The sequence below is a fragment of the Limulus polyphemus genome, unplaced genomic scaffold (genome assembly GCF_000517525.1).
Source record: "Limulus polyphemus unplaced genomic scaffold, Limulus_polyphemus-2.1.2 Scaffold2383, whole genome shotgun sequence".
NCBI classification, from domain to species: domain Eukaryota; kingdom Metazoa; phylum Arthropoda; class Merostomata; order Xiphosura; family Limulidae; genus Limulus; species Limulus polyphemus.
Window position 1 is genome coordinate 151,811 of NW_013667993.1, and position 26,409 is coordinate 178,219.

General features: G+C 31.5%; 1 protein-coding gene across 1 annotated transcript in view; it reads left to right on the forward strand.

The window, feature by feature from the left end:
• LOC106466797 overlaps positions 1-26,409 on the forward strand; it is a 124,056-nt gene that overhangs the window by 94,194 nt on the left and 3,453 nt on the right. Inside the window, exons 38-48 of the mRNA XM_013927100.2 lie at positions 578-795; positions 2,341-2,500; positions 3,853-4,070; positions 4,743-4,902; positions 10,897-11,094; positions 13,723-13,911; positions 14,489-14,680; positions 14,878-15,060; positions 17,762-17,941; positions 21,528-21,704; positions 24,821-24,997. Coding sequence (XP_013782554.2) covers positions 578-795; positions 2,341-2,500; positions 3,853-4,070; positions 4,743-4,902; positions 10,897-11,094; positions 13,723-13,911; positions 14,489-14,680; positions 14,878-15,060; positions 17,762-17,941; positions 21,528-21,704; positions 24,821-24,997 — 2,052 coding nt within the window. The remainder of the gene's footprint in view (positions 1-577; positions 796-2,340; positions 2,501-3,852; positions 4,071-4,742; positions 4,903-10,896; positions 11,095-13,722; positions 13,912-14,488; positions 14,681-14,877; positions 15,061-17,761; positions 17,942-21,527; positions 21,705-24,820; positions 24,998-26,409) is intronic.

Consider the following 26,409-nt stretch of genomic DNA (forward strand, 5'->3'; position numbering starts at 1 on the left):
TCATGTGAACTGAATATAACTATATGATAATTTAAATACCCAGCTTCAATAATTATCCTGTACTTCATTATTCTATATAATTGTAACAAGTGGCCTTCATGTCGACTGACTGTAACTATATGATAATGTAAATACACAGGTTTAATAATTAGTCTGCAGGTCAGTATTTTGTACCTTGTCCACAGTGTAACAAGTGTTCCTCATATCAACTGAAGGTTACTATATAATAATGTAAATACCTAGCTTTAATAATTATTCTACACTTCATTATTCTATATGTTGTACAGTTTGTAACAAATGTTTTTCATATCAACTGAATGTAACTATGTATAATGTGGAGCTTTAATAATGTTTTGTGCATCTCAATATTTTGAGTGTTGTTTAATATAATGTGTTACTCACTAATAACACTCCTCTCTAACTATCAGTTGAAGGTAACAGAAGATATAAGTGCAAATGTTTTATAGATATTCCTTTTATATTTTGTACAAACTAATTAATTTTCTTTTTTTAGCCAAGCTGTCCTCTTATCTTATGATGACATAAGTGCAAAGTTATGTTTCTTATCCAACTCTAGGTATTGTTCAAGTCAATAAACCCTTAACTAATGGACCCTCCTGGTATCAGTTAGTGATAACAGCTTATGATGGAGAAGGAATGGACCAGCTGTCTTCTAATGCTACTTTGATTGTTGAGGTTATTGGAAACAATCAACATTACCCACAATTCACACAGTCTGAATACACAGGACAAGTGTTTGAAAATGCTACTATTGGCACTTCTGTCAATGTGATGGTAAGAATTTCTGTTTTTATTGAATGTTAGCAATATGGAACTATTAATTTAACTCTCTAAAGCTTTTATAATGCATTAAAGGTTCCCCCCAGTGGCACAGCGGTAAGTTTGCAGACTTACAATGCTAGAAACAGATAGCCTTTTGTGTAGCTTTGTGCTTAACTACAAACAAACAAGCATTAAAGAACTAGTTTTAACACTTAAATAATGCATTAGTTGTCTGATAGAAAATGTTGGATTGATGCAGTACTTTTTTGTCATCCTGGCATTAAGACATTTTTCTCTTGCCTACTCCAGTTAGTTCAGTATTAAAGTTCAAACACCATAAGTCAACAAGTATAGTAAGGCACAACACATGAGAACTGTATTAGATGCTCTTGTTCTTTGTATTCGCTGAAATACATTTCCTATTGAATCATCTATCTTTTGTGACTCGTATGTTCTCTTGATACCAGTTTTGCCTGAGAATACCATACTTATATCTTTTGGCTGCTTGAGTTTCAGCTTTATGCTGAGCAATATTAAAGGCTGTATCTTAGTAATACACAGTATGGAAAAACTGTTTGTATCATTAAACACTACTAGAATATATTCACTTCATAATCAAACTGTCGTCTCTATAACTTGTTGATATTACCAAAGATAACTAATCACCAATCATTGAAGAATTTCATTTTGTAATCAAAGTGTTCTCTTTATGACTTGTTTTAAAATTTAATGATAATAAAGATTTCCAATCATCAGTTCTAATTTTGTACAGTTCAAAATTTACTGCACATCGAAGGCAAGTTGAATTAACTTATAGTTCCTCCTTGACATTTCCAAAATAAATCAAATCTTTGGATTTTTTGTTTGAGCTTTCTATTTTGTTGTTATTAAAATTATTATTTATGTTTTTTTGCAATTGATCATGTATAAGGCCAGACTTAATTTTGTGGATAAGAGACAAAAACACTAAACTAAAACTACAATGGCTGTGAATTGTCTGATTCCATTTAAAAGTTGTACCTGTAATACTGGTGTGGTTTCCTAACACATAGCCTCATTGTATGTATGCTTTTTAACTATTCTATTTATATAGATATAATTTAATTTCATATGGTACTAGTTTTATAAAGATAAAAGGGTAAAGCATACAGAATAATATGTTATTATATACATTAATCATTTTAAACTAAAACTGCACTGTTGTTCATTGAACATAATTAAATAGTATTTAAAGCACCTGGTAGCTGAACCACTTTCATAGAGAAATTTCTTCTTCATCAGGAATCAAAGAAAGAGGATGAGATAACTTTTCAAATTGTTTAATCTTTTTTGGATAATGTTTTTGTTTGTAAGAAGTGAACATAACTGCTTTTGATACAGAGTTTCTCCAAAAATAGTCTAACATGTGCCATTAAGTTTATATCATGTACTTTTTAAATAAGCTTACCTTTACAGTGAATGGAAGTTTAGAAATATTGAAAAAGAGAAAGAAAGTTACAATATAAATGAAGATGTGCAAACATTTGTAAGCCTTCACATCATCTTCTTCTCTTAAAGATATCTGCTAATGATAAAGATGAAGATGAAATGAATTATTTCTTAGAAGATGGTGTTATAGAGTTTAAGATAAACCAATCAAGTGGAGCTTTAGAGGTTGCAGTAGACAACCTGACTGTTTTATCAACTTACAGATTCTCCGTTTTTGTTAAAGAAAAAGGTAAATAATTTTAAATTTCCTTAATTCTGTTGTACGTGATATTTTATGATATTTCAATTCTACAGATAAAAAAATTCTTAATTGCTATTGTCTCATAATGCCACATTAACATAGTGAAATGTCATAATTTTTTATGTTCCTTTTTATACCACACTTTAGGTATCTGTGTTTTATTTATTCAGTGTAAGTATATTTTTGTAGGTAAAGCATATCTGCATGAGAAATCAACTCATTAATTTACTATGTTGAAATGCTAGCAACTCGAAAGAAGCGCATAAATGAAGCTTTGCTTATTAGTCATTATCACATTTATCATGATTTTTCAAACATACTTAGTGATTGAAATAATAATGCAGATTTATATGATTTACTTTAAGAATAATCATCCTAACTAGCCCTTTACTATTGCATGTATAAGTGTTTCAATATGCTCTTGTTGAACTGGTTATGTAGTTGTATGCTTAGCGTAGTTATATTTATATTGACTGTGAATTGCATTAGTTTGAATTGTATTGTATATAGAAGTGTAAAGATGTGATATCCATGCTAGAATTTTTTAGAAACAAATGTGTGTGTACCTGTAAAATTAAATTGAATGTAATTAAGTATTTTGTGGTAGTGTTGTCTTCTCACTAGTGTAATTAACTGTCTTTTTTTTTGTTTTTCAAAAGTCTCCCTGGCAGGTCATTAGTTTAAGTGTTAGGGTTGATATTTCACAAATAAACAGTTTCTGAGAGCAAAGATCAGGTTATAATTTTATTTCATGAGTATATATATATATATATATATCCATACCATTTAATCTGAATTAGTCATGGCTAAAGTTGACCTCCAGTTCCAAGCATGTCTTAAGTGGTAGGTGTGGTAATCTTTTGACTTACTTGTGTAATATAAATGTTTCATTAGTTATAATTTTTGATATATACTTCTTGAGTGTTAGTGTAACTGCATATTAACTATAAAAAAATTTTACTTTATATATTAATGTCTTAAATAGCAATCAAATTAAAAAAAACTCCTTTGAATTACCTTGAAAAAAATAAGTTCTAAAAGTATTATTGTATTAAACATTAAAATAAAATTAGAATATTAGGAAGTTTTCTATGTAATGGTATTCCCTATGTTGTTTTTTTGTAATAGGATTAAGAAGACAGCTAACCTAACTGTTGGATGTATTAGACATCAAAGAGGGAGGGTGTAATATTGTAAGAAGTAAAAATATTTTACAATTTCATTAAACACTTGCATAATATTAATTTGTAAAAATACTTTTTCATAATCTCTTGGATGACCATCAAAATAATGTTCTGTATACTAAACAGTGAATTTAATAATTTGAAATTATTTTCTAGATCATCCTGAAAGACTGGATACTGCTTATGTGAATGTTGAAGTGCTGGACATCAATGACCATGCTCCTAAGTTTGAGAACTCATCTTATGTTTGGACTGTAAATCTCTCCAATCTACTGGACAACCCAAGAGTTGGGCAAGTAACAGCAACAGATGAAGACTATGGACAAAATGCCAATATTAGTTATGGATTAATAAAAGATTCCCCCGAAAATATGGTATTTGCTTAAATCTTTACTGTTATAAACGTTGTTTTATGTCATATTTATTTACATCTTTATAATTTTTTGGACTGCTAAATGCACATATACATGTAGTTCAAAGGCAAATGCACATCATACAGTCCATTTTCTTATTTATGTGATCTTAGGCAAACTGAAAGTCAGTAGTCTGATTACGGTTAAAAAATATACTGTAAACATTCCACCTAGTGTCTTCTTAACTAATCAGACCACTACCTATCTGTTTGTCTAATGATAGCTTAAGGAAACTAGCCTAAAGATTTCTTAAATAAAAAATATTATGTAAATTATTACTCAGGTAATCAATATTTTTATATATTCACAGTAACAGATTACATTGGTAAGTAATCAATATCTATTTAAATTTTTCTTAATAATTCAGCTTATATTAAAATTATAGAGAAAAGAAACTTCAAATGGTTCTTAAACATTTATTAATATAGTGTAAGACACACACATACACCATGAACAGATTCCAAATATTATTTTGAATGTGAAGAAACCCTAAGATTTTTGGGAACTGTTTTAGGAGTTTGCCTTTTTTTTTCAAAACATACTTATATGTTAGGGTTGAATATAAGTATTAAGAATCATCTCTATTTGTATATAAAATTTTATAAAAAAATATTTTGAATGTTATAATTGCAGGGACTGGAGTATTTTGATATTAATTCAGCATCAGGAGAAATTACTCTCAACACTATGCTACAGTTAAACAAAACAACAAACTTTTCTTTTGTGGTTGAGGCTACAGATCAAGGCAAACCTCCACTTAGTACATTAACAGAAATAAGGGTGGAGATAGTAGGTAACTATCATTATGATCTCTAAGGCTGTTAGTTATGAAAAAATTGATATTTATTTATGATATAACTGTCTTTATTAATGGTGAAGTTTGCTAAATATAATAAAACCCAGAGACATTTGTTAATAAGATTTTGTAAACTTTGTAAAAATATGGCATTTTATTCTAGTTTATACTTGCAGTTTAATAATTAGGAGTTTTTATGAGTATTGACAAATATTTTGTGGTGTTCAGATAACCAATTGTACTGTATTTCTTACTTCTTACCAGATCATTTGAAGTTGTATGGTTAATTATAAAATACTATATATGTAATACTTATTAATTGTACATGTTAAAAGACTTTGAATGTTTGAAACAGTCTTATTTGTTTTCAGGTAGTCATAAAATATAAGAAGAAAATAAATATCATGACTGTTTTATAATGTTTTATTATTTTAAAATAATTTATAATACTTAAAATATTGTACTTGTTAATTAGTTTATAATCTACTGTCATGGTTAGTAGCTTATACAGTCATCTAAGTCTAATCATTAATTAGTTAAAATTCCCAGTAGAACTCAAAGAAAACTAAATTCCCATTGTTAGAAGTGATGTTTATAAATACACATAATTCTTGTACCACAGGAGTTTACAGGAAACACAAGTACCTTAACTAGAGATCAAATGACCTCAAAAGTGTAAAGATGGATGTCATTGACTTTAGTCTCCAGAATAGGATATCTCCTTTCCACAGGCTTTCACTATCATGGTTTTCTGGGTCAAATTTAATCATTGTCCCAGGATCCCGGGATTTCCCAGTTTGTTTTAAATATATATATATATATGTGCACAAATAAAGATAAATCCCAATATGTGAGGTTAGCTATAATACTTAGTTATGAAAATAAAACAGTTCCAGTGTAATTTTATTTCAAAAGTACTTCCATATATTATAACAAGTAAAATTTATATATTTAACTTTTACCTTATAAGTTAAATATTCCATTCAGAATAAAACATTTTCTTCTTTTACCAAGAAAATCAAAAAGTTAAATATTCCATTGAAAAATATAAAAGCATTTGCAAAACAAATGAGAAAAAAGACAACAAACTCACAAGTACAATACTAATCTCTTTTTATTTTTAAAGGTAGCTCTTTAGAAAGCAAAGACAATCATTAAGTTTCATTTGCATCTTGGTTATAAAGAGACCTGCAGCTGAAAATGTTCTATCAAACTCTATTGATGTCGGAGGAATGGACATCAAAGTATTGAAAATTAGATACAAATTATGTGTTCATTCTCAAACTTTTTTTCCAAGATATTTACTCTTGTTTCAATCATATTTTTTTCCTGTCTGAACCTTTTCTAATGCCATGTCAAGTTTTCTGTGAGTGTCATTGTTTGATAGTGTGATGAAACATTGTCCTCTGGCTCTGATTGAGAGTGAGACTCGCTGGAATTTTTAGCTCTCACATGATCCAACATTGTTGCTAATATCTTCTTTCCCGGAACTAATAATGTTGACTTTGCCACTAATGCTGATATTCCTTCTTGTCAGCCATCATGATTACTGTATTTCTTTCCACAGTTCCAGTATGTTATAAGGCTAACCAATATTTTGCCCCTCCTTTCTTTGTTTCTTTGGTAGAGAGATCTCTACATTTTTTTTAATTTTTTGTTTGAAAATGGAGATCTTTGCTCACTCAGCTCATCAATAATAAATGTAAATACTCTTTCTGCACTTAATAGTTTTTCAATGTTCACTTCTAACATATTTCTGTAGATTTTAATTTTTTCAATGGAGATTTTCTAAACATTCTCACTATTTTTCTAACCTTATTAATCACTGGAAATATTTATATTGCTACATTCATCTTTACCAATTGAATCAACAAATTTGCTATGAAATCATCCATTGTAGTCACTGTGTTAAATTTTTTATCTTCCACCTGTTCTAATTCTAACTCTGCTGATTCACCAGACTCATTTGTTGACTCTCTGATCTCTAATAGGGTGTCACTTTTCTTGTAGAAAACATCACATGCAACTAAGTATATTCCATGAGCATAACACATGTGATGATGAGTTTGACTGTTAATTAAACTTCCACATTTAATTATTACACTTGTGCTATCTGTAACACATTCTACTATATCTTTTTCTAATGAAAGATTAAATTCAGCTAACTTATTTATACAGCCTTAATGGCAGTTTTGCAAACATAGAACAAAACATCCTCATCATTCCTAAATTCCAAACTTATTATTTGCATGTACATTAATATTCAGGTAATGGCGATTTTTTAGTGATGTATACTCATCAAGAGATCTGGATCCTCTGCTTAACCCTGTGTTAATTTTCGAATTTACTCGCTCTTTAGCTACATCATATTGCTTGTACACAAGATTCATAACATGACCTGGAATGTTTGGCAACGTGAAACCCTTTTCACATAATTTTGTTATGGCATTTATCAAAAATCCATGAACAGCTGCAAGTTTACCTATAATTTCTTCCCTTGTTTTCTTCCATACGAATGTAGTTATTTCATGTTTAAAAGACTTCCTTTTCACATCACTTGATCCACCATCATCTTCAGCAGGATACTTGGCTGTAGTAGGTTTCTTGGTTGAATGTTTATTCCTTAAATAATGAATCAATCCACAGATTTATTGCATTACATTTTTTTACATTTTCCAGATTCTTGCTTTTTAAGTTGTTCAAAGTATTGCCATGCAAATGATTCATTACTCGTGGGTGAATTATCCATACTGTTTGTTAATTAAGGGTTGTGAACTTGTGAGTCTGTCACTATCTACAATAATAGAAGCAAACATGGTATGAATCTTGTAAAGGTAAACCCATATGGATGGAAGCAATGATGCAAAGTCAAGCATGACACACACACACACTGTCACACCTTCATTCCAGGGTGCGAAACTGTGTGCCCTGGACTGATGTCACTAGTCTGCTTGGCTCTCATTGGATGGAAGTATATCAGCTTATATAGCAACACAGATCATCCCATGTGGTATAATGGTATCTGAAGCTGTGAATGGCTGTTGATGACATTATAGAAGAGAGGTTGTGTGATCTAATAAATTAGGTGTTATTTCAAGCATGTTTAGCATGTAGATGCCATTTTTATGTGCATTGACAAGAGTGTAAAAAGAGGTACTGTTGTTCTTATTGCAAAGGAATAAAACATTATTTGTGTTTTACAATATTTACTAAGGCTATTAGAAGCATACCACATTCTACATAATTTTATTATACAGACAAATTAATAACAATGACAAAACTATAACAAATTACCCATCTGTAATGATAAATAGCATTAAACAAATAAAAACTGAAAATCAATCAGTTGTTACTCACCCTCTGCCAATTTTAGTTATTTTCTAATAATAGTTAAGTATTTTACATAGGAGCTAACAGGTACACATAAAACTATAAGAAATAATTTTTATAGAAGGTTTTGTAAAAACTGGAAAATCCCAAGATATGGGGCACTTGTCCCAGATTTAAGTTTATCATTTACCACCCAGGGTCCCAGGATCTCTGTTGCAAAACACTAGTCCATAGTTTGTAAGAAGAGATAAGAAAAACACATTAATAAAACCCTTTTCAATAATTGATACCATGACCATTTGATAAAGTAAGAAACAAAAAAATGAAAGTAAACATCAATAATAAGTAGGAAACAAAATTTCAGACACAACCATATTTCTTTATGTCAAAGGTCTCTGAAAATACAAAGAATATGTAAACTGAATAAATTCAGAAGCCAGGCCTCCACAGTGAGTAGCTCAACAGCAAGTCTGAAGGAGAGCAAAAACTTCCCTTTCGAATGCAAGGTCCAATGCATTGTAAAAATCAAACTAGTTTAAGCCTTTGTAATAAGATCTATCTGCAATAGTCCATCATGCCAGAGAAGAATTACAATACAATGGAATAATATAAAAATAATGGCTTTAATTACAAAAAGAAAATGAAAGACAAGAAAAGCCTTTTGCATCCACCGAACTGATAATGCACTCAGCCAATTTAACATATAGAAGTCAATAAAACTTTTATATCCTTCATAAAGCCATTCATGTAGTTAGTTAATTCAAGTTTATGGGAGAAAGGACTAGGACGACACACCAGACATTCTAACAAGAAAACCCAGAATTGAATCCTGGCTCAGACACCACATACTGTCCATTTCAAGACTTTCTAGATAACAGAACAGATTAGCAATTGAAACATAAGATAAATTTATTAGTGTTTATTATCTAGTAATAAATAAAATATAAATAATTAATTATTAGACTTAGGTGATGTACAGGCTACTAACCATGACCACAATTGGTAACCATTTGTCACAATTTTAATATAAGTACATAGTTCAGAATTTTTAAACAATCTTAGTAGTTTTCACTTAAACACAAAATATATGAAATGCCAAAATTTGAATCACCATTTTATTTTATTTTCAAATATTGTATATAATACATATGAGATACAGGTGCAATATTACACATTACTTCTTATTTCTCAATTACTACCAGATTATCTTCATTAGATTGAAATTTTCAATTGCAGCTATTGTTCAATCCCATATGGTTCATTTAGTAACATTATAGATTCCAAGCGATTCCACTGTTTTAGATTCTATCCAGTTGAGTAATTGTTTAAATGTTTTTATATCTACCCTATTTTGTCTGTATTCAGGCAAAAGTTCTCTTTACCAGCATGCTGTTATGATCTCTTTCAAAGATCTTGTCCAGTGGGGTGTGGTCCTAATTTTAGCAGGAGTAAATATTCTTTCAAAAAAGTGGGCAAAAGACATGCAAATAATTCTGAGATTTTGAAATTCAGTGACAATTTTAGATCATGGAAAAGATGAAAATTGGGAAAAAGTCAAACAATAACAAGGAAAAGAAGAAGAAAGAAAAGCAATATAAAAGAGGGAAACACAAACATAGAGAAAAAGAAACTGTATATTGATTGTTCAGTATCATCACTGAAGCCCTACCATTATGGTGCTGTTGTCAACCTGAGATTGCAAAGTAAATATAAATGTACAGCTGTTATCCAACTAGTGTGAAAATTGTTGAGAAAAACATTAATAGAACCTCTGTCACTAACATTATTTTTACCTCACAATTTAAGCTAATGAGAGCATTTTATCAAATGTAGCATGTTAACTATGATAGTACTAATATATTTAAGAATATGTATCCTTTTTTGTGTATATATGAAAATGATTTATTCTAACATCTGTCTATATAAATGTTCAGTTAGTTAAGTCCACAAAATCTAACCATGTAAAATTGGCAGAAAACAAATCTTCATTCCCATCTATCAGTGATAGTGACACTTCCTAATAATATGTTATATCTGTACACTGCATTTATCGATATTGGAATATGTCCCAAAAATATATGAGGTTTGGCTGTATTGTAATTTTCTCTCAATAACATGTTGCAATGGTGGTTAACTTTTCCAAGAATACATTTGTCAGTGTTGGCAGTACAACCCAAGAATGTGTTAAGTTTGTCAGTATTAGAACTACATCCCAAGAGTACATTATGTTTGTCAGTATTAGAACTACATCCCAAGAGTACATTAAGTTTGTCAGCAATGTAGACATGTCTCACAAATACCACCATCATTAGTAGATGTATTTCAAAAACACATTACATCTGTTGATATTAATAAAACTCGCAATAAATTACTTGGCAATATTGTGTTTACTAACTTATATAACATTCCTGTTATGTAAGTGTAGGTTTTCAAATAACATCTCTCAATCTATGATATATTTACATATATATTTTTGTATGTATGTGTAATTTTGGATATGTATATATAAATACATCCATGCAAGTCACATGTAATTATTATATCTACATGTTCTCTCTTTATACATAAGTACAAGGTCATTCAGGACTGTTTACCCTGCATCTAAGATTACTTACTTATATAGAAGTAATATGGAGTAACAGGAATTCTCTGCTGTTACAGTCGTTTTTGTTGGCAAGTGTCATCAGTTTGAGCCTCCTGCCAATAGTTACTTGTACAGTGAGTGTGATATAGCAGTTGGGACTGTCTGTCTCATTCAGTGTGAACCTGGGTACACTCTGTACGGGAGTAACCAGAGCATCTGTCTTGAGGATGGCACATGGAGTAGAAATGGCATCTGTGAACTGGATGTGATTAATTGTAAGTCTTTTCATTAATTATGGTAAAGCACTATCATCTTTAAAAGATTTTTCTCAGAAATTGTTAGTTGGAAGTTTACTTTGCATTCTGATAAAGTTTAAAATGACATGCAAATTTCTACATTAATAGTCACTAGTAAAAATGCCACATTACAGGTTGTTGGTGCTAATAGTTACTAATCATAGTATTCATACCACTTTGAAAACATTTAGAAAAGTGAACATTTTCCAAACAAGGACTTTTTTTTTCTGGGAAGTACTGTATGGGAAAGATGTTCGGATTGTACTCTTTAGTCATATGTAACTCATTGCATCAAAATGATTCAATGTACAGAGCTCAAAATTTTCATATATTTTACTGATATAAACTGTAATGTTTTTATTTATATTAAAAGTGATACTATATATTGAAAAAATAGTTTCTCAGCACTACATTTAAAAATTACATCAATAAAGATATAATCAATTCTCATGTACAGTCCTACTGAAAGTCATGTTCTTGTTGTGAGGAGAGCAGTTTTATTTAAAATTGTGTTCTATTATTAAAAGATGGTTGTTGCATATACCACAGTTATTTTTCTATTTGTCTGAATCTTGTATACCTAAAATGTGAAATTTTTCATGGATTTTTATTTGTGATGCCATTCAATAGATGGCACAAGTGATTTGGTTACATACATGCATTTATTTCTTTTCCTGGTTAGTAAGCTATAGTCATAATGGATAAAGCTTGTGGTAATAACACCCAAAAAGTATTGGGGATATCCCATCTATCAAGTTAAATCAAAATGCTGAAGTAGAACATTAAGTAGAACATCATGGAAAATCAAAACAAGGGTGCAGAGACGAGTGCTTAAACCCACAACGTCTCACCTCCTACTGCCTTTCGCTGCCTGCAACCAGATGTGGGAAGGCAGCTATACTTAAAATTATTTTAAGTTTTAAAAGTAGAAACAAAACCACCAAAAATTTCTACAATATAGAGCTCCCAACCACCACCCTTAAGGTCTTAAAAAATGAAAATTAAAGTAAGAAAACTTACTTACAAATTATCAGAGATTTATTCAAGTATGACACAGGAAAGCTGAGGCAGGTCCAGCTACTTGAAGTTGGTCTTTCCAGTCCCAGCATACTGAATAAAAAACTGTTTTCTTAAAACTAAGTTAGTTATTCAAGGTCACCCTTGATAAACTAACAATCTCTAAGTAAGGAGTTTTCCATAATTGGAAGTTTATTGTCTAAAATAAATTTATATTTATTATAAAAATTAGTAAAAAGTTTTTTAGTTGTATATTTCTATATCCATTATTTTTTAGTTTATTTATGAATAAAGAAACATTATCCATAAAAGAGTTATTACTATTGCATACCGTTAAAAATCTTTCAGTTGTGATATAATAATCCCTTTAACAATACATTAGGAATAAAACTATGGGGAGTAGGTAAACCAAGGATGGGAAAATTAAATTTCCTTCTTTTATCAAAAATGGTCAACTGAACTCTGCCTTCTACAAAATAAATGTCTATGTCTAGATAATTAACATAAGAATCATTCCTATTGCTTTTTTCTATTGTCAGTTCCTTAGGATATATTATGTTTGGGGCAAAGTTTAATTTATTTATTGAAATTAAATCCTCAGTATATTGGAATGTATAGTTAAATGAATTTGGATTTAAACTTTTTTAAAAATAAATATTCAAAGAAGAACAGATACACATTGGCCATATTTGAAGAGAATTTAGCACCCATTGGAATACCCACCATTTATTTATAGACCAGTTGATTAAAAGTTATATAACTATTATAAATACAGAAAGACAGTATGTTTTTGCATTGTATCTAGTAAAGTTGTATTTTGTAATACCCACCTCTACATCCATAAAGTTATCAAACAGATTGTTAAATACTCCAACAAGGTCTTTTAAATCTATTGTAGTATATAACATGGTAAAATCATAGGTGGTGACAGAATTGGTTGTTTTTAAAGAATCTAGATTATATAGACATCTTATAATTGGAGTATTAATTTTTATAATCTAAAAAAAATTTCTGAACTTTTTGATAACTGTTTTATATTTTCAAACAAAATATCTAAAATTTTGTTAAGTTCAATGGAAATAGATTTGGTACATTGTGGGTTTAAGCACTCACCTCCATACCCTTGTTTTGATTTTTGATGATGGTCAACTTGTTTGACTGCAGCATTTTGGATTTTGCTTGATAAATGGGATATCCCCAATGCTTTTTGTGTGCTATTACCACAAGCTTTATCTGTTATGACTATAGATGACAAACCAGGAATGGAAATAAATCTATTATATATATATATATATATATATATATACATATTAATTTTTCTGAAAGACAACAACTGTTTTTCTGTAAGAAGTACTAGTAGTTTAATTATTTTTAATACAGAATGATATATACATACCTTATCTGAAGAATTGTTTTGTAAAAATTTGATTGTGTTCAGTGAAAGATAAAAGACCTTAATGTAATATAAATTGAAATATAATGCATGATTCAACTTCTGGCATAATTTACTAAAAGTTTATTTATATGTTGTTTTTTTTTGCTAATTTATATTTTATGTACAGTAAAGGGACAAATGTTTGTTAATTGCAGTAAAATTCTGTGTACCACTTCAGCCTCCAGATAATGGGTATGTGGTAGGAAAATGCTGTAATGATATTGGTTCTGTTTGTACTGTTGAATGTGACCCTGACTACATCTTGATGGGATCTCAGTACCTCACATGCCAGGAAGATGAATCTTGGGCTAGGAATGCTACTTGTATTCGAGCCAATATCTCTGGTTAGTGAATGGAGCTAAGATTAGATTAAGTTGTTGAAGAAATCCATTTAATTAAAGAAAATGAGGGATATAGTCCACCGACAATGCTTACTTCAGTAGCTTTATTCTGATTATTCCAAGCAAAAATACTTGGTAGTCCTTAAATTCAGTGACTACTGTATGAGTAGTTGACAAGATTTATGGGATTTAAGTCAAGTTTTTTTTATGCTGTTTTTATAATTATTTACTACCTTTGAAAGCCTTTTGATCAACAAAAAACTGTTATTTAGCACCTATAAACTGTTTAGTTTGTCTAAGAAAGTTATTTAAATGTTATTCAAAAACAACAATAAAATATGTATTTGGTAATTTTGTGTTAACTATTCAAATATTTATATTCCTTAAGTATTAAATTAAGTTACTTTATCATTTCTAACTCCTGTTACTAGATATTTAAAACTAGAGGCAAGATATTAGTATTCCATGTTGTATGCATTATTAAACAGAGATAATGAAAGAAGAAAGAAATTGATACAAAAGTTAAGTATTGAGCTAATGTTGGATGGCGATTTAGTACTTTTTTTTTTGTTGTTGTTAGAGGTCCAGTGCATTGAACTAAAGGCACCATCTAATGGTTTCATAAATGGCAGCTGTGAGAGTGATGTAGGATCAGTCTGTAGATTTGCTTGTGAAGAAGGATTTATTCTTAATGGTAGTGAAGAAAGAACATGCCAAGAAGACTCCTCTTGGTCAGGAAATGAAACTCTTTGCATTCCTAAACCTACAAAAAGTACATATAAATATTATTCTTTACTTTGTTACTTTTTAGCATTGAATATTTCTTTTAGAAAGGTTTATGTATACTTAGTCACTTGTTTCACTATAATAATATTTCTGGGTTTAAATAAAATACAAATTTCCAAAATTATTTTAAGATTCTTGATTTTACATCCTCTCAAGTTATAGAAATTTATTCCTTTGTCTTAGTTGTGACATGTACACCACTATCACCACCAACTAATGGTAAGATCATAGGAAACTGTGAAAATGCTGTTGGTTTCAGCTGTGTTATTGGCTGTGAGAAAGGATACATCTTAGAAGGAAATAATAGCCGTACATGTCAGAGTGATACCACATGGTCTGGAGAACAGCCACAATGTATATTTACATGTAAGTATAAAAGTTTTGTATATTACAAGTGCATTTTATCAATATGACTAAAAAAGATACTGGGTTTTTCTTTGTGACTTCAAAGCAGTAAAAGCTGTGATTACTAATGACCATTTTTTGCTTTTAAATTATTTTTGCCACAAGGTCTAAATCAAATAAAACAGATAACTATCAACCTGAAATTTATTTCTTCTCTTTTCTTTTGTTGATCCCAAATAGTTTTTTATATGAATTATTTTAATTAATTTTAATATCAAGATTGAATGGGATAGCATAATTACAAATGATTTTAGTGTATACAGAGAATTATAAGAATTATTTGAATGTGCTAATGCAGTGGCAATCATCACATATGTGAACCATGGCACTAGATGCAACATGTTTGGCATCAAAGTATTTAGTCCACAGTAAACTTCCAACCATTTGACAGTGTACTTCCACTATAGATAGACTTATTCTTGAAGATATATGGTTTTGGAGCCTGTTACTGTTCTGCCTAATCCTCTGTACATGTCCTTCCACATCTACTGAGAACACTAAAACATGTTGGCTTTATATACTAAGACAATTTGGATCAACATTCCCTATCTATAAAGTAAAAGCTATGGTTTAATTAAAGCTCTTTGACCAAAAAAGAATGCTGTTGTGATGAAGATGGTCATATCAATTAGAACCACTATGAAGGTGATAAACAATATTTAAAACTGAGAAAGGCACTCACAATCCAAACGTTTGCCAACTTTCAGTCATACCTCAGAATCCATGGGTGTTTTCTCATGCATAATGATAAAAGAAACTGAAATTACAACAATCCCATTTGACCACATACCTGTCAAGTCCTCTGATGCAGCTCCAATGGATTTTTTGTTTGGTATTCTTAAATATGGTCTTGAAGTTGATTTCTACATACATTAGAGGACCTATTGACCATTTGACAAGGTATATTGGTCAGAGATTGACTTTAGTGTCCTACACAGAAGCTTCTTACAGTAGCAAGTGTAGTATTGGGAATAGTATTTAATTGCATACATCAGACTGAACATGACTGACAATGAAGAAAGTAGTTCAAAAATCAGCATAGGACCTGAGAAATAATTCTTATAAAGTGTGATTAGTCTAAGAAATACATGTATTTTTATATAATTAATACAGTTTTTATATGGCACTGTCAAATATTTCTGTTAATTGTATACATGGAAACACACACACATAGCTCTGGCTTCTATAAAGAGGTAGCTCTAGTGAACAGTTTGTGCAGGTATGGCTCTAGAGACTGCATCAAGGAGGGATAACACATTTCTTAAGGGGTTTGTTATTTATATGTCCAAAGTCAAGCACAAAATCACTACATAAGTATTATAAACTTGAAAGTTTACTATGTACACTATAATGCATAGTATATATATTCAGTTTGCAGCAGGACATCTTTTTTCTGTGTAAAAATGGATTTTACCAAGAAGTAAGGGCTATTCATGGGTAGTCATTCTCAACATTGCTCAACACACTCATTTTAATGAAAACACGAAGTTGACTAAAGATTAAGCAAAAGCACTGGAGAGCTGTATAATCTGTATTGGGAATTAAAGCCTTATTAAGGCAGAAAGAAGAACAAATCTGACGGTACACCAAGTTTGTACTGGCCAGACACAACCCTCTAGTGCTCTCCCATCCCCACCCCACCATCCTCTTCCTCTGGTGCAAGTTCTGAGTTTGTGACACATCATTTAGAATGATCATTTTTAAGCTAAAGGTTTTATAAGTTAATCTACTGCATTGTAATGGTATTACTTAAACTTGATTTGAAGACATTTAAAAAAATTATTACTACAAATAATGAATATATATATAAAAATGTTGAATACTTTATTAAAACGATTTTGAGGCCTCACCACTTCATTACATTCTACCTCAACTATTTCTATTATTAAAAGTTCCAGTGCCATCTATTTTCTTTAGTGTCTTGCAAACAACTCTTACTGAAACATATAGTTTTGCCACAACCTTTTACATGGAATGTTCTTGATCAACCAAAACTTTGATTTTTACATGCTTGTTATGCAGTACTTCAGCTCTAGGAACCAGGACTGGATTTACATTACCACTGTTGGGCATAACTTTTATAGACTTTATACTGATGTGGCACTTTCTGATTTGTTTGGATGATAACCAAACACAGTTCATTCTCACATGATCAAAGAGTGGCATTTCCATAATATTTGCCTTTTGTATCCTTTTTCTTCACTGTTTCCATAATTATTTTCAGCACAATAAATCAATACATAAAAAACTTCTAATGTGAATACATTGAATCACTAGTTGGGTATTTTCACCTGAAAGTTTTAAGATTTATATAATGATATAATATAATATCATAAATTTACCTTTATACCAGAACACACATCAAAATAAGGATGAAAAAACGTTTTATCAAACAAACTTAGATTATTATGGTCAAAAGCCATGTTAATAAGACAGTATGTAATCTGAGGCATACAAGTACTCAAAATACTGTTGTTGAGGTAAGCGCAGTAATAGAAAAGTAAACATTTTTTACATTTTTATATCTCTGAAAAAAATTCTTGAATTTCTGATAGTTATTTAACTTATGGTAATAAATAGTTTAAATTTAATAGTAATACAAATATTTACATCAAAATAGATGTAAAAAAATTTAATGATACAATAAATGTCTTTTTAACAGTTGTTCATTGTCCAGTTCTGCAACCCCCTCGCAATGGATGGTTTGTAGGTTCAAGCTGTACTAGACTAGTGGGTAGTGTCTGTTTTGTTCACTGTCAAATTGGATATCAGTTAGTTGGCACCCGAGAAAAACAGTGTCTTCCTAATGGACGATGGTCGGGAGATCAGCCAGAATGTAGACGTAAGCATCAAGCAGTATCTTTTTAATGGATAGTAGCCCATCAGTGGTATGTATGAGAACTTTGATACTTGCACTGGGCAGAGGAGATATAGCCTATTGTGTAGCTTTGTGCTTAATAAGAAACAAATAAATAATCTAATAGATAGTGGTCACTTAGAATGTAGATGTAAATATCACAATCAAAAGTTAAATCGGAATGACTAGAGTTAAACTTAAACATTATTTTATAATGCATGAACTTTCATCATCAAAGTCAAATCTTCTTTAATTTATAGTGTAATCAATGCAAAATCAATAATCACATACATTTAATTTAATGAATAATGCTTCATTATTGTACATTTCAGAAAAAAACTGTAACACATATATATTCTATCAAATTTTTTTTATCATATAGGAAGAGTTTGTTTGTTTGTTTTAGAGCAAAGCTACATTGGGCTGTCTCCTCTGTTCACTGTGAGGAGTTAAACCCTAGATCTTGGTGTTATAAGTGTAAACTTACCATTGTCTCACCAGATTACTATAGCAGGAAACTTTTGGTCTTTGGTTTCTCACAAAGGCTGCACTCTTTTAATTTACTGGATGATTGAAAATTACACATTTCAGTTTGTTTTTATTTGGAAAGCTACACATTCAATATAACAGTTAATTTTTAACAAGTAACCAATAAAAGTAGTTATTTTTGTACAAAAATTAAAAGCCTTCAGGGGATTTGTCTAATGAAAGTGGTCAAGTTTTGTAGGATTTTACACCATGAAAAATAGTTTCTCTTTGATCCCAGTAAATAATACAGAACTGTATGACTCAAATTTTTTACTGTTATTATGCTGAAATTGTTTATTCCGATATGATCACTTACCTCTTCTCACAACTGTCCTCTATTGCACAGTTTTTCACAATTGCCACTAGTCTTCAAACTCCCACCTAACTTCATTTATATACCATGCAGTTATGCTGTGTTAAAGCATGCAAATAAGCATGCAACATTCCTCCACCAATAGGAATATGACACACTCTCCTATTGCAGCTGAATCCCTCTGTGTAGTTGAACCCAATTTTCACTTTGAGATTAGGGACGGGAAAAAAGAATCAACACTGGAAGTGGGGAGGACGGATGGGAAGTGTGAGATGAGGTAAGTATCCATCGGAAATATATTTTCAATGTAGGAAGATATTAACTTCAAATATGATAACTTACTTCTTCTTACAGTTACAACTATAATCCCATATTTGTCAGGTGGAGTGACTGGTGTAAATATACCTAGATGAGCACTCTTTAAAAGTGTCTGAAGAGTATCCATGGAATGTGTTGTCTTAAAATGAGAACACACCCATGGGAGGCTGCATCTTATCCGAACCAGATATAATCTTTGCCAATGTGGAACAAATATTTGGTGCGTTACAGAATGGGCAAAAATTAATTCACATCGAAAATTAACATGGAAATGGAGTATGTGTAGAATAGCTAAGGCACTTCAGCTCATAAGTGAGAGGTCAACTCCAGTCCAAACCAGTGGCAGCAGAATTGGACCGACGAGTCCATGGTAGGAGATGAGTCCTCAACCATTTAACTCAGGCATAGGAACTAGAAGGAAAGAGGAACCACCATTCCAACAACTTAAGCCATCATGTGCACAAATCAAACACAACCCACAGTAGATGTTCCCAGCAATTGACTTCTGGACGATGGTAGGAAGATGAAAAAGTCCAAAATCATGCTGTATTGTCTAGTCTGTGGTATGAGGAGAGTCCAGCCCACTCACATGCGAGTACTTATGTTAGCTGGTTTAGCTTCAACTAACACCGGTTGCCCAAGAACTGACATCCAGGTGGCAGTAGGAAGGAGGGCTCCTAGCCCGAGGAGTGAATTACAGAACAACGGAAAAATCCATATAATATCAGACCTGCAGCAGGAGGATAGTTACACCTTCTACACAAGCAGAACACCACCACCCTACTCTCAACTGAGTGGAATTGAGCACACTCAGGAGGATGCATCCATGGTTCACCACCAGCTAGAAGCTGGTAAGTGGTAAGGACTGCCATACTCTACTGGAAGAAGGGGGAGGAATATGAGATGGAGAGTCTGGAGGAATGCAACATCAGAGAAAGTGCAATGGGTAACCATGAAACTCTGTATTTAAAACCAGACCATCCTTAGTGGCAGGGATGGGAAGCAATCCACTTCTGCTTTACTTATGTTGGTCCATGAGTGTATGATTTGGTACAAACATATTTATGAAGCAATACACCACAAAGAGGAGCTTGCAAGCAGTCTTGCAGAACACCCCATCTCAAAAGTGAGCATTACACACCTGTTAGGTCATACAGTGCAGATTTTAAGAAACAGTAGACCTGGATAGGCACCACTCACCACAGAGCAGGATCCAAATAATGTGCAAGGGAGACAAAGACAAAACATAACCTACCTGTTACACCAAGTCCAAAAATAGAGAAAAGGGTCTCTGCACATCCACAGTTCAAGAACGAAACTGCATGGCAAAGGGGGGGAGGAGAGAAAAAGTCCAAATCCTTACCCTAGTGTTTTAATTGCCTGGGAAGGGGAGAAGTGGTTGTCGAACAGGAGACTCCTCGGCTCACAAGAAAGAAGCCATTTTCCTGCAGAATAGAGCCTAAACTTCCACAGCTGATAACGTTGAACCTGAAGCCAATGTAATAGGTAGTTGTTCACCGGTAGCATCGGAAGCAGTAATGGCCATGACTTGAAAATGAGAATACATGACAATATGATTGATTACTGGTACATGAGTGGGAATAGCAATAATTTAAAAAAGAATTTTTTTTTATAATTTTAAATAACTGCAAACTCGAAAATCAAATATTGTTGAAGTTGCAATTTGAAATTGAAGTTCCAAAATCAAGAGCAATGGAGTACAATTTAAATGAATAAAAAAATGTGAGCTAGATGTCTGAGCACTGTCATGCCAAATCAAGAAGTGAAGATTGGGTTCAACTTCATAGAGGGAGTCAGCTGCAATAGAAGAGTGTGTCATACTCCTATTGGTGGCGGAATGTTGAATGCTCATATGGATGATTTAACACTACTAAACCATGTAATATACACATGGAGTTAGGTGGGAGTTTCAAGGCTAGTGGTGAGCAAAAAATTGTGCAATAGAGGGCAGTTGAATCGAGGATAGCTGTAACTGTGAGAGGAGGTAAGTATTTATTGGAATTATATTTTCAGTGTAGGAAAATATTAATTCCAGTGGGACCAGGTTATAATATTTTAAATTTTTGGTGTATTTTTAAAGTTAAAATTTATCAGAAAGATAACAGAAAAAACTGACATTTTAAAAGAATTAGCTGCATTGTTGTGTTTGCTAATTTACTTTGTTACTTTAATTCAAAGAATTTTTCATTTTCAGTATGAAAATATAGATAATTGCACAGTTGTTAATTGAGTATGTTAAGCTTTCAACTAATTATCAAAGAATGATTAGCAAAGTTCTATCAATAAATTACTGGATATAATACCATTGTTGTGTGTATTATTTCACAGTTACAAAACCAACAATATCATTTCCTGGAAAAGTGTGTTTAATGTAGTTTTTTTCTTGTTTAGCTGTTCAATGTGAGCCATTAGAACCACCAGATGGTGGTAAAATCATCAACAGGTGTATACCTGAATCAGGAAAAGTTTGTAAATTCAGATGTAATCGTGGTTATGTCATGATTGGAAGTAACACAAGAGTTTGCTCAGCAGATGGACAGTGGATAGGAGAGAAACCTGTGTGTCAAGGTATGTGTACATTGTATTTGTTGATGGTTGTATAATTGGTTATGAGAGATCTAATTCAAGTAAAATGTATAAATATAAGTAAATGTATGTGTTAATTTTCCTGTTCTAGGTGTTCTTCTGGAGAAAGAGATTAAAGCAATATTCAAAAAAGCAGCTAAAGCACTTTTATTAGCATAAATCAAAGCTGATCTATTGCTATGTTCACACAATGTGTTCAGATTTCATTTTTAACAGAACATGAAATGTTAAAATGACATAGATCTGCATAACATTCTGACCTTCCAGAAAAGTGAAATCTGAAACCAAACAGGATTCAGTTAAAGCCAAGCCTGTGCTTAATGCAGAACGAGTGATCTAATCAAACCACTGTCTAGTGAGTAGTAAGACGTGTTCAAATATCACTCAGTTACAGTTTTCTGTATGTTAGAAAATTTATCACAATTGGGTGAATCAGATCTCTTCGCACTTTAAGGGTTTTTATCAGAGTAAATAATCAATAAATTATTTTGAACTGTAGCCCTAAATTAGCCCAGTGAAAAAAAAAATTTCATCCTCTAAGTTTAACTGTGTGTTTTTTGTAAATGAATAGACAAGTAAATAAACTGCAACATGAGATTTAGTTATTGAGTGACACTTTCAGTTATTTCTGTTATCAGAGCTTAAGTATATTGAATTGGGTCTCCGTATCCTCCTACAATTCAGGTAGACACAATTCACCTAGAATTCCCAAATGAACTATGTGCTGACCAGCAAATCAATATTTTATAATACTACATTATAACTAACATATTGGTACTAGTCTATATTATGTTGCACAGACAACTGTCCTACTCCTGTTATTCTTTTCTTTAGATTTCTCCAGTTAAGTATTTATATGTTGCAACTACATAAATGAATGTCACATATTTTCCATATTCCTTTGACAAAAGAGCAAAACAACAATAAATGCATTGTACAGGATTAAGCTAAATGTCAGTCATTGTCATATGATTGATGTTGAGTTATAACGCCATAATTTGACTTGTACCCTGTTTAAGTAGTAAATGTTTATTAACATACATGCAGTGTGTTATGTAATTTTTGTATGACAATGATAATGAGAAATATGTATGAAAGATTATTTGCTCTCAGGTTATTACACCTGAAATAATAAATAACACTAAATTGGTTCCTCACACTATGTCTTGATTTCCTTTTTGTGAGGAAACAACTAATTTAAGATAATAGTTCTAATATTTAGGATTGATCTGTGACCTTTGAAATAGGTTAAAATATCATTTTAAAAGGATAACGTTTATCAAACTATAGACCTAAAATCTGTCCAATAAAGGTTAATGAATATATTACTTAAACTTCCTCCAATAGGAATTATTGTTTGTTTTTCTAGTGCAGAACCCTGAGAATGGCTATCTGTGTACTGTAGAGAATATGAACCCCAAATTTTATCATTGTAAGTCTGTAAACTTACCTGTGATATACCAGAGGATCCTACCCAATAAGGGTTATAAGAATGTAGTTCAAACTGATGTATTGGGTTTTACTGAGAAACATTGTAGTAAAAGTTTTATACATGTATAGAAAAGTAAATTTCCAAAGGAAAAAAAAAAAGTTTTCTTTCACCTTCATTTTTCAAATGGGTTATAATACAAAATAGATTTATACCTAATAAATAAAATGCATTCATATATGTTCTCTGTTTATTACAAGTACTCAATAACGTTGCAGTGTTAAAATAACATTGTGCCAAGTATGATAAAGTCACAATAAATCATATAAACTACAGTAATTTAAAGTTAAAAGTAACGTTGTTAAGATAACATATTTACTTTGGACTACCTTCATAGCAATGTAGAAATCTTGTTGAAGTGGTGATAGAGGAACTATTTTAGTTGCAAGCCAAACTCCCAGAATAAAATTTTCTTAATTCATACATCATAATCAGCAATCAAGACTTTCGTATGTATGCTTAAATGCTTTAAGCTATAAGTTACATGCTGAATATTGTTAAATCCCTCAAAGGCTTTTTTTTAGTATTCTATCACACCTTAGAATCAGTTGATCTCTCTGAAACATAGCTAAACAGTAGGGATGCATGGGTACCTGGCCAGATATTTGGCCCTGGCTGGGTACTGGCTGCCCAGTAATACTCGGCTCCAGCTGAGTGTCGGAGTTAGGTATCTAAGTCTTAGTCTTTGTGGCAACTAACGTGGTACTGAAAGTTACAATCAATAATTGGTTTTGTTATAAAAAAACGTGTTCTGAGCAAAAAAAAAACTGACTGCCAGCTGAAAGTCTGGGATTCAGAGAACAACAGGGGTTAATAACAGGCATGGCTTGAGAAGTGGATTTCTGGGGATGGTGGTGGTTTTGAGAACAATTAGGGGGCTAGGGTTTGAGAAGTTGGGGCTAGACATTGAAATTTAAAAGTAAAACTTGAATGTTCTGTTGGTGATTATTGAGTTGAATGTAATAAACGTTAATTTGTTTTCTAATTTTTGTGTATGTTTTTTTGGGGGGGGGGCAAAGGGAGAACCCAGTCCTGGTTGACACCTGAAGTTTCAGCTAAGTGACCAGGTACCTGGACCCTGTATTCGGTCAAATTTTACTACCCGTGCATTCCTACTAAATAGTAGTTCTGTATCAGTTGTGAAATGTTTAATATTAGTGGCTCTATTAGTGTCAGTCCTTCAGATGTTCTACCAAACACGCAGTTATGGAAGTTCCTAGGCAGACAAAAGTAAGGAGCAGTTGTATGTCTGCATATTCAGTGGTCCAAAGAAAAGAAATTGTTTAACTTGCCTGAAACATTTTCTGAAATAAAGCTTTTGAAATGTAGACTTTGTTTAAATCACTTAAATTGAGTTTCTTTTCACTTGGAAGTTTCTTCCTATCTGTCATATCTTAAGTTGTGAGCTTGTATGTGTTGTGAACTGAAATATAGTGGAAAAGTTTTTCCCAAAGATTCTGAAGTTTCCATTTGTGAGAAAAACAGCACATGTTTCTCTACATTTGGAATTCTGTCTGTAAAAACAGTGAAAAGTGGATTTTCACCTGTTATAAATACAGAAGTTGTTGTAGAATTTATACTAAAGTTTCTATATTTTGTTTTTATACAGAGGTTAGTTGTCCTGTAATACCCTTACAACCTGAGGTCCTGACAATTGGTAACTGCAGTAATTCCATTGGAAGCCGTTGCTTTTTCTCTTGTCCTACAGGCTACAAACAAAAAGGAAGTTCACTACGTACATGTCTGTCACCTGGAATGTGGTCTGGAACAAAAATCCATTGCTTAAGTAAGATACAGTCTTTTTAACCACTCTTCACTAAAAGATTCTACTGAGTTTAAATCTAAAAGTACTCGTTAATCATGGTTCTAAAGCTAATTAAAAATCATATAATATGTTTGAAAGTTTGTGGGAAATGTCTTAAGATGTTCATACAGCTTGCAATGTTTCTACAAGACCATCGATTTTTACATAGGTAAGTATCAGAATTCTAATTACTTTGCTTTTTGTGTAAATATTATGTTTAAAGTTTTGTTGCTTATTAAAGGATAACTGAAATTTGTAATATTTTAGCTATGACAAAGCAAAAAAGAAAAATTACAGAATAATGTTAATCACCAGCCCTTCTGTTCATTTTTATACAAGTCAGGTATCTAAGGGTGCATCATGAGATCTGAAAGCAAATGGCTGGTGTTTTAACCTAAACTTACAAAAGAACATTTGGTAGAGGTGACTTTACATCTTTATAGTGTGTAACATTTCATTCATGTAATTCAAAAGAATAAAATGTCATAGAAACACATCAGAAAACTGCATTGAATTAAATGTTATTTCATTATGACTTGCATTTAGATACAACTAATGTTTATATTGTTTGATTATGAATATTTAATAACACTAAGGGTTAGAACAAATTTTTGACCTAGTAGTAAACAATACTATAAATTGATCTAAATCTAATTACTAATTACTTATTAATTAATTTTTAATTACAAGAGACTAATTACTAACTAGTTTTATACTGTATTTTGATTGATAATTTGCTGTTTTGTTCAGTGAGTTCTAAGACAGACTATTTCTTTGGTGGGAGAATCCATCCAACTGACAATAGTAGAACTCACAACCTTCTGTATCAACACACCCTACTTTTAACATGAAAATAAATATTACTAACTTCAAGAAGGCCTAGCCATAGGCTCAGTAGTATCACTCATTGATTCTACATTGAACATTTCAAAGGTAATACCCTTAAAACAGACACTCTTAAGTCCCAGGATTTGGCTCAGATGAGTTGAAAAATACATGTTAACATGGCCACAAACAAGATTCAAGAATTAATAAACTGCCTGAACAGACAACATCCAACAATAGAATTCATAATGGAAATAGAAAAAGATATCAAATTCCCATTCCTAGAGGTGATGGCTACCAAGATACATAACCTTATTCCAAAGGAGTTTACAGGAAATCCACAGATATACTGGTGAAAACCTTGACTATAAATCAAACTACTTGTGAAGATGGGTATCATAGACTGCCTTATTTACAGAATGAAGGAAAATTTGTAATACCAAAGATTCTTAAGACGAAGGAAGAAAACACATCATTATTAGTCTCCTTGATCATGGAAACCCAAGACATTTGATAAAGAAGATAAATATTCCTCTATGGGAGAGTCTTTCTGAAAACATACTCAGAGG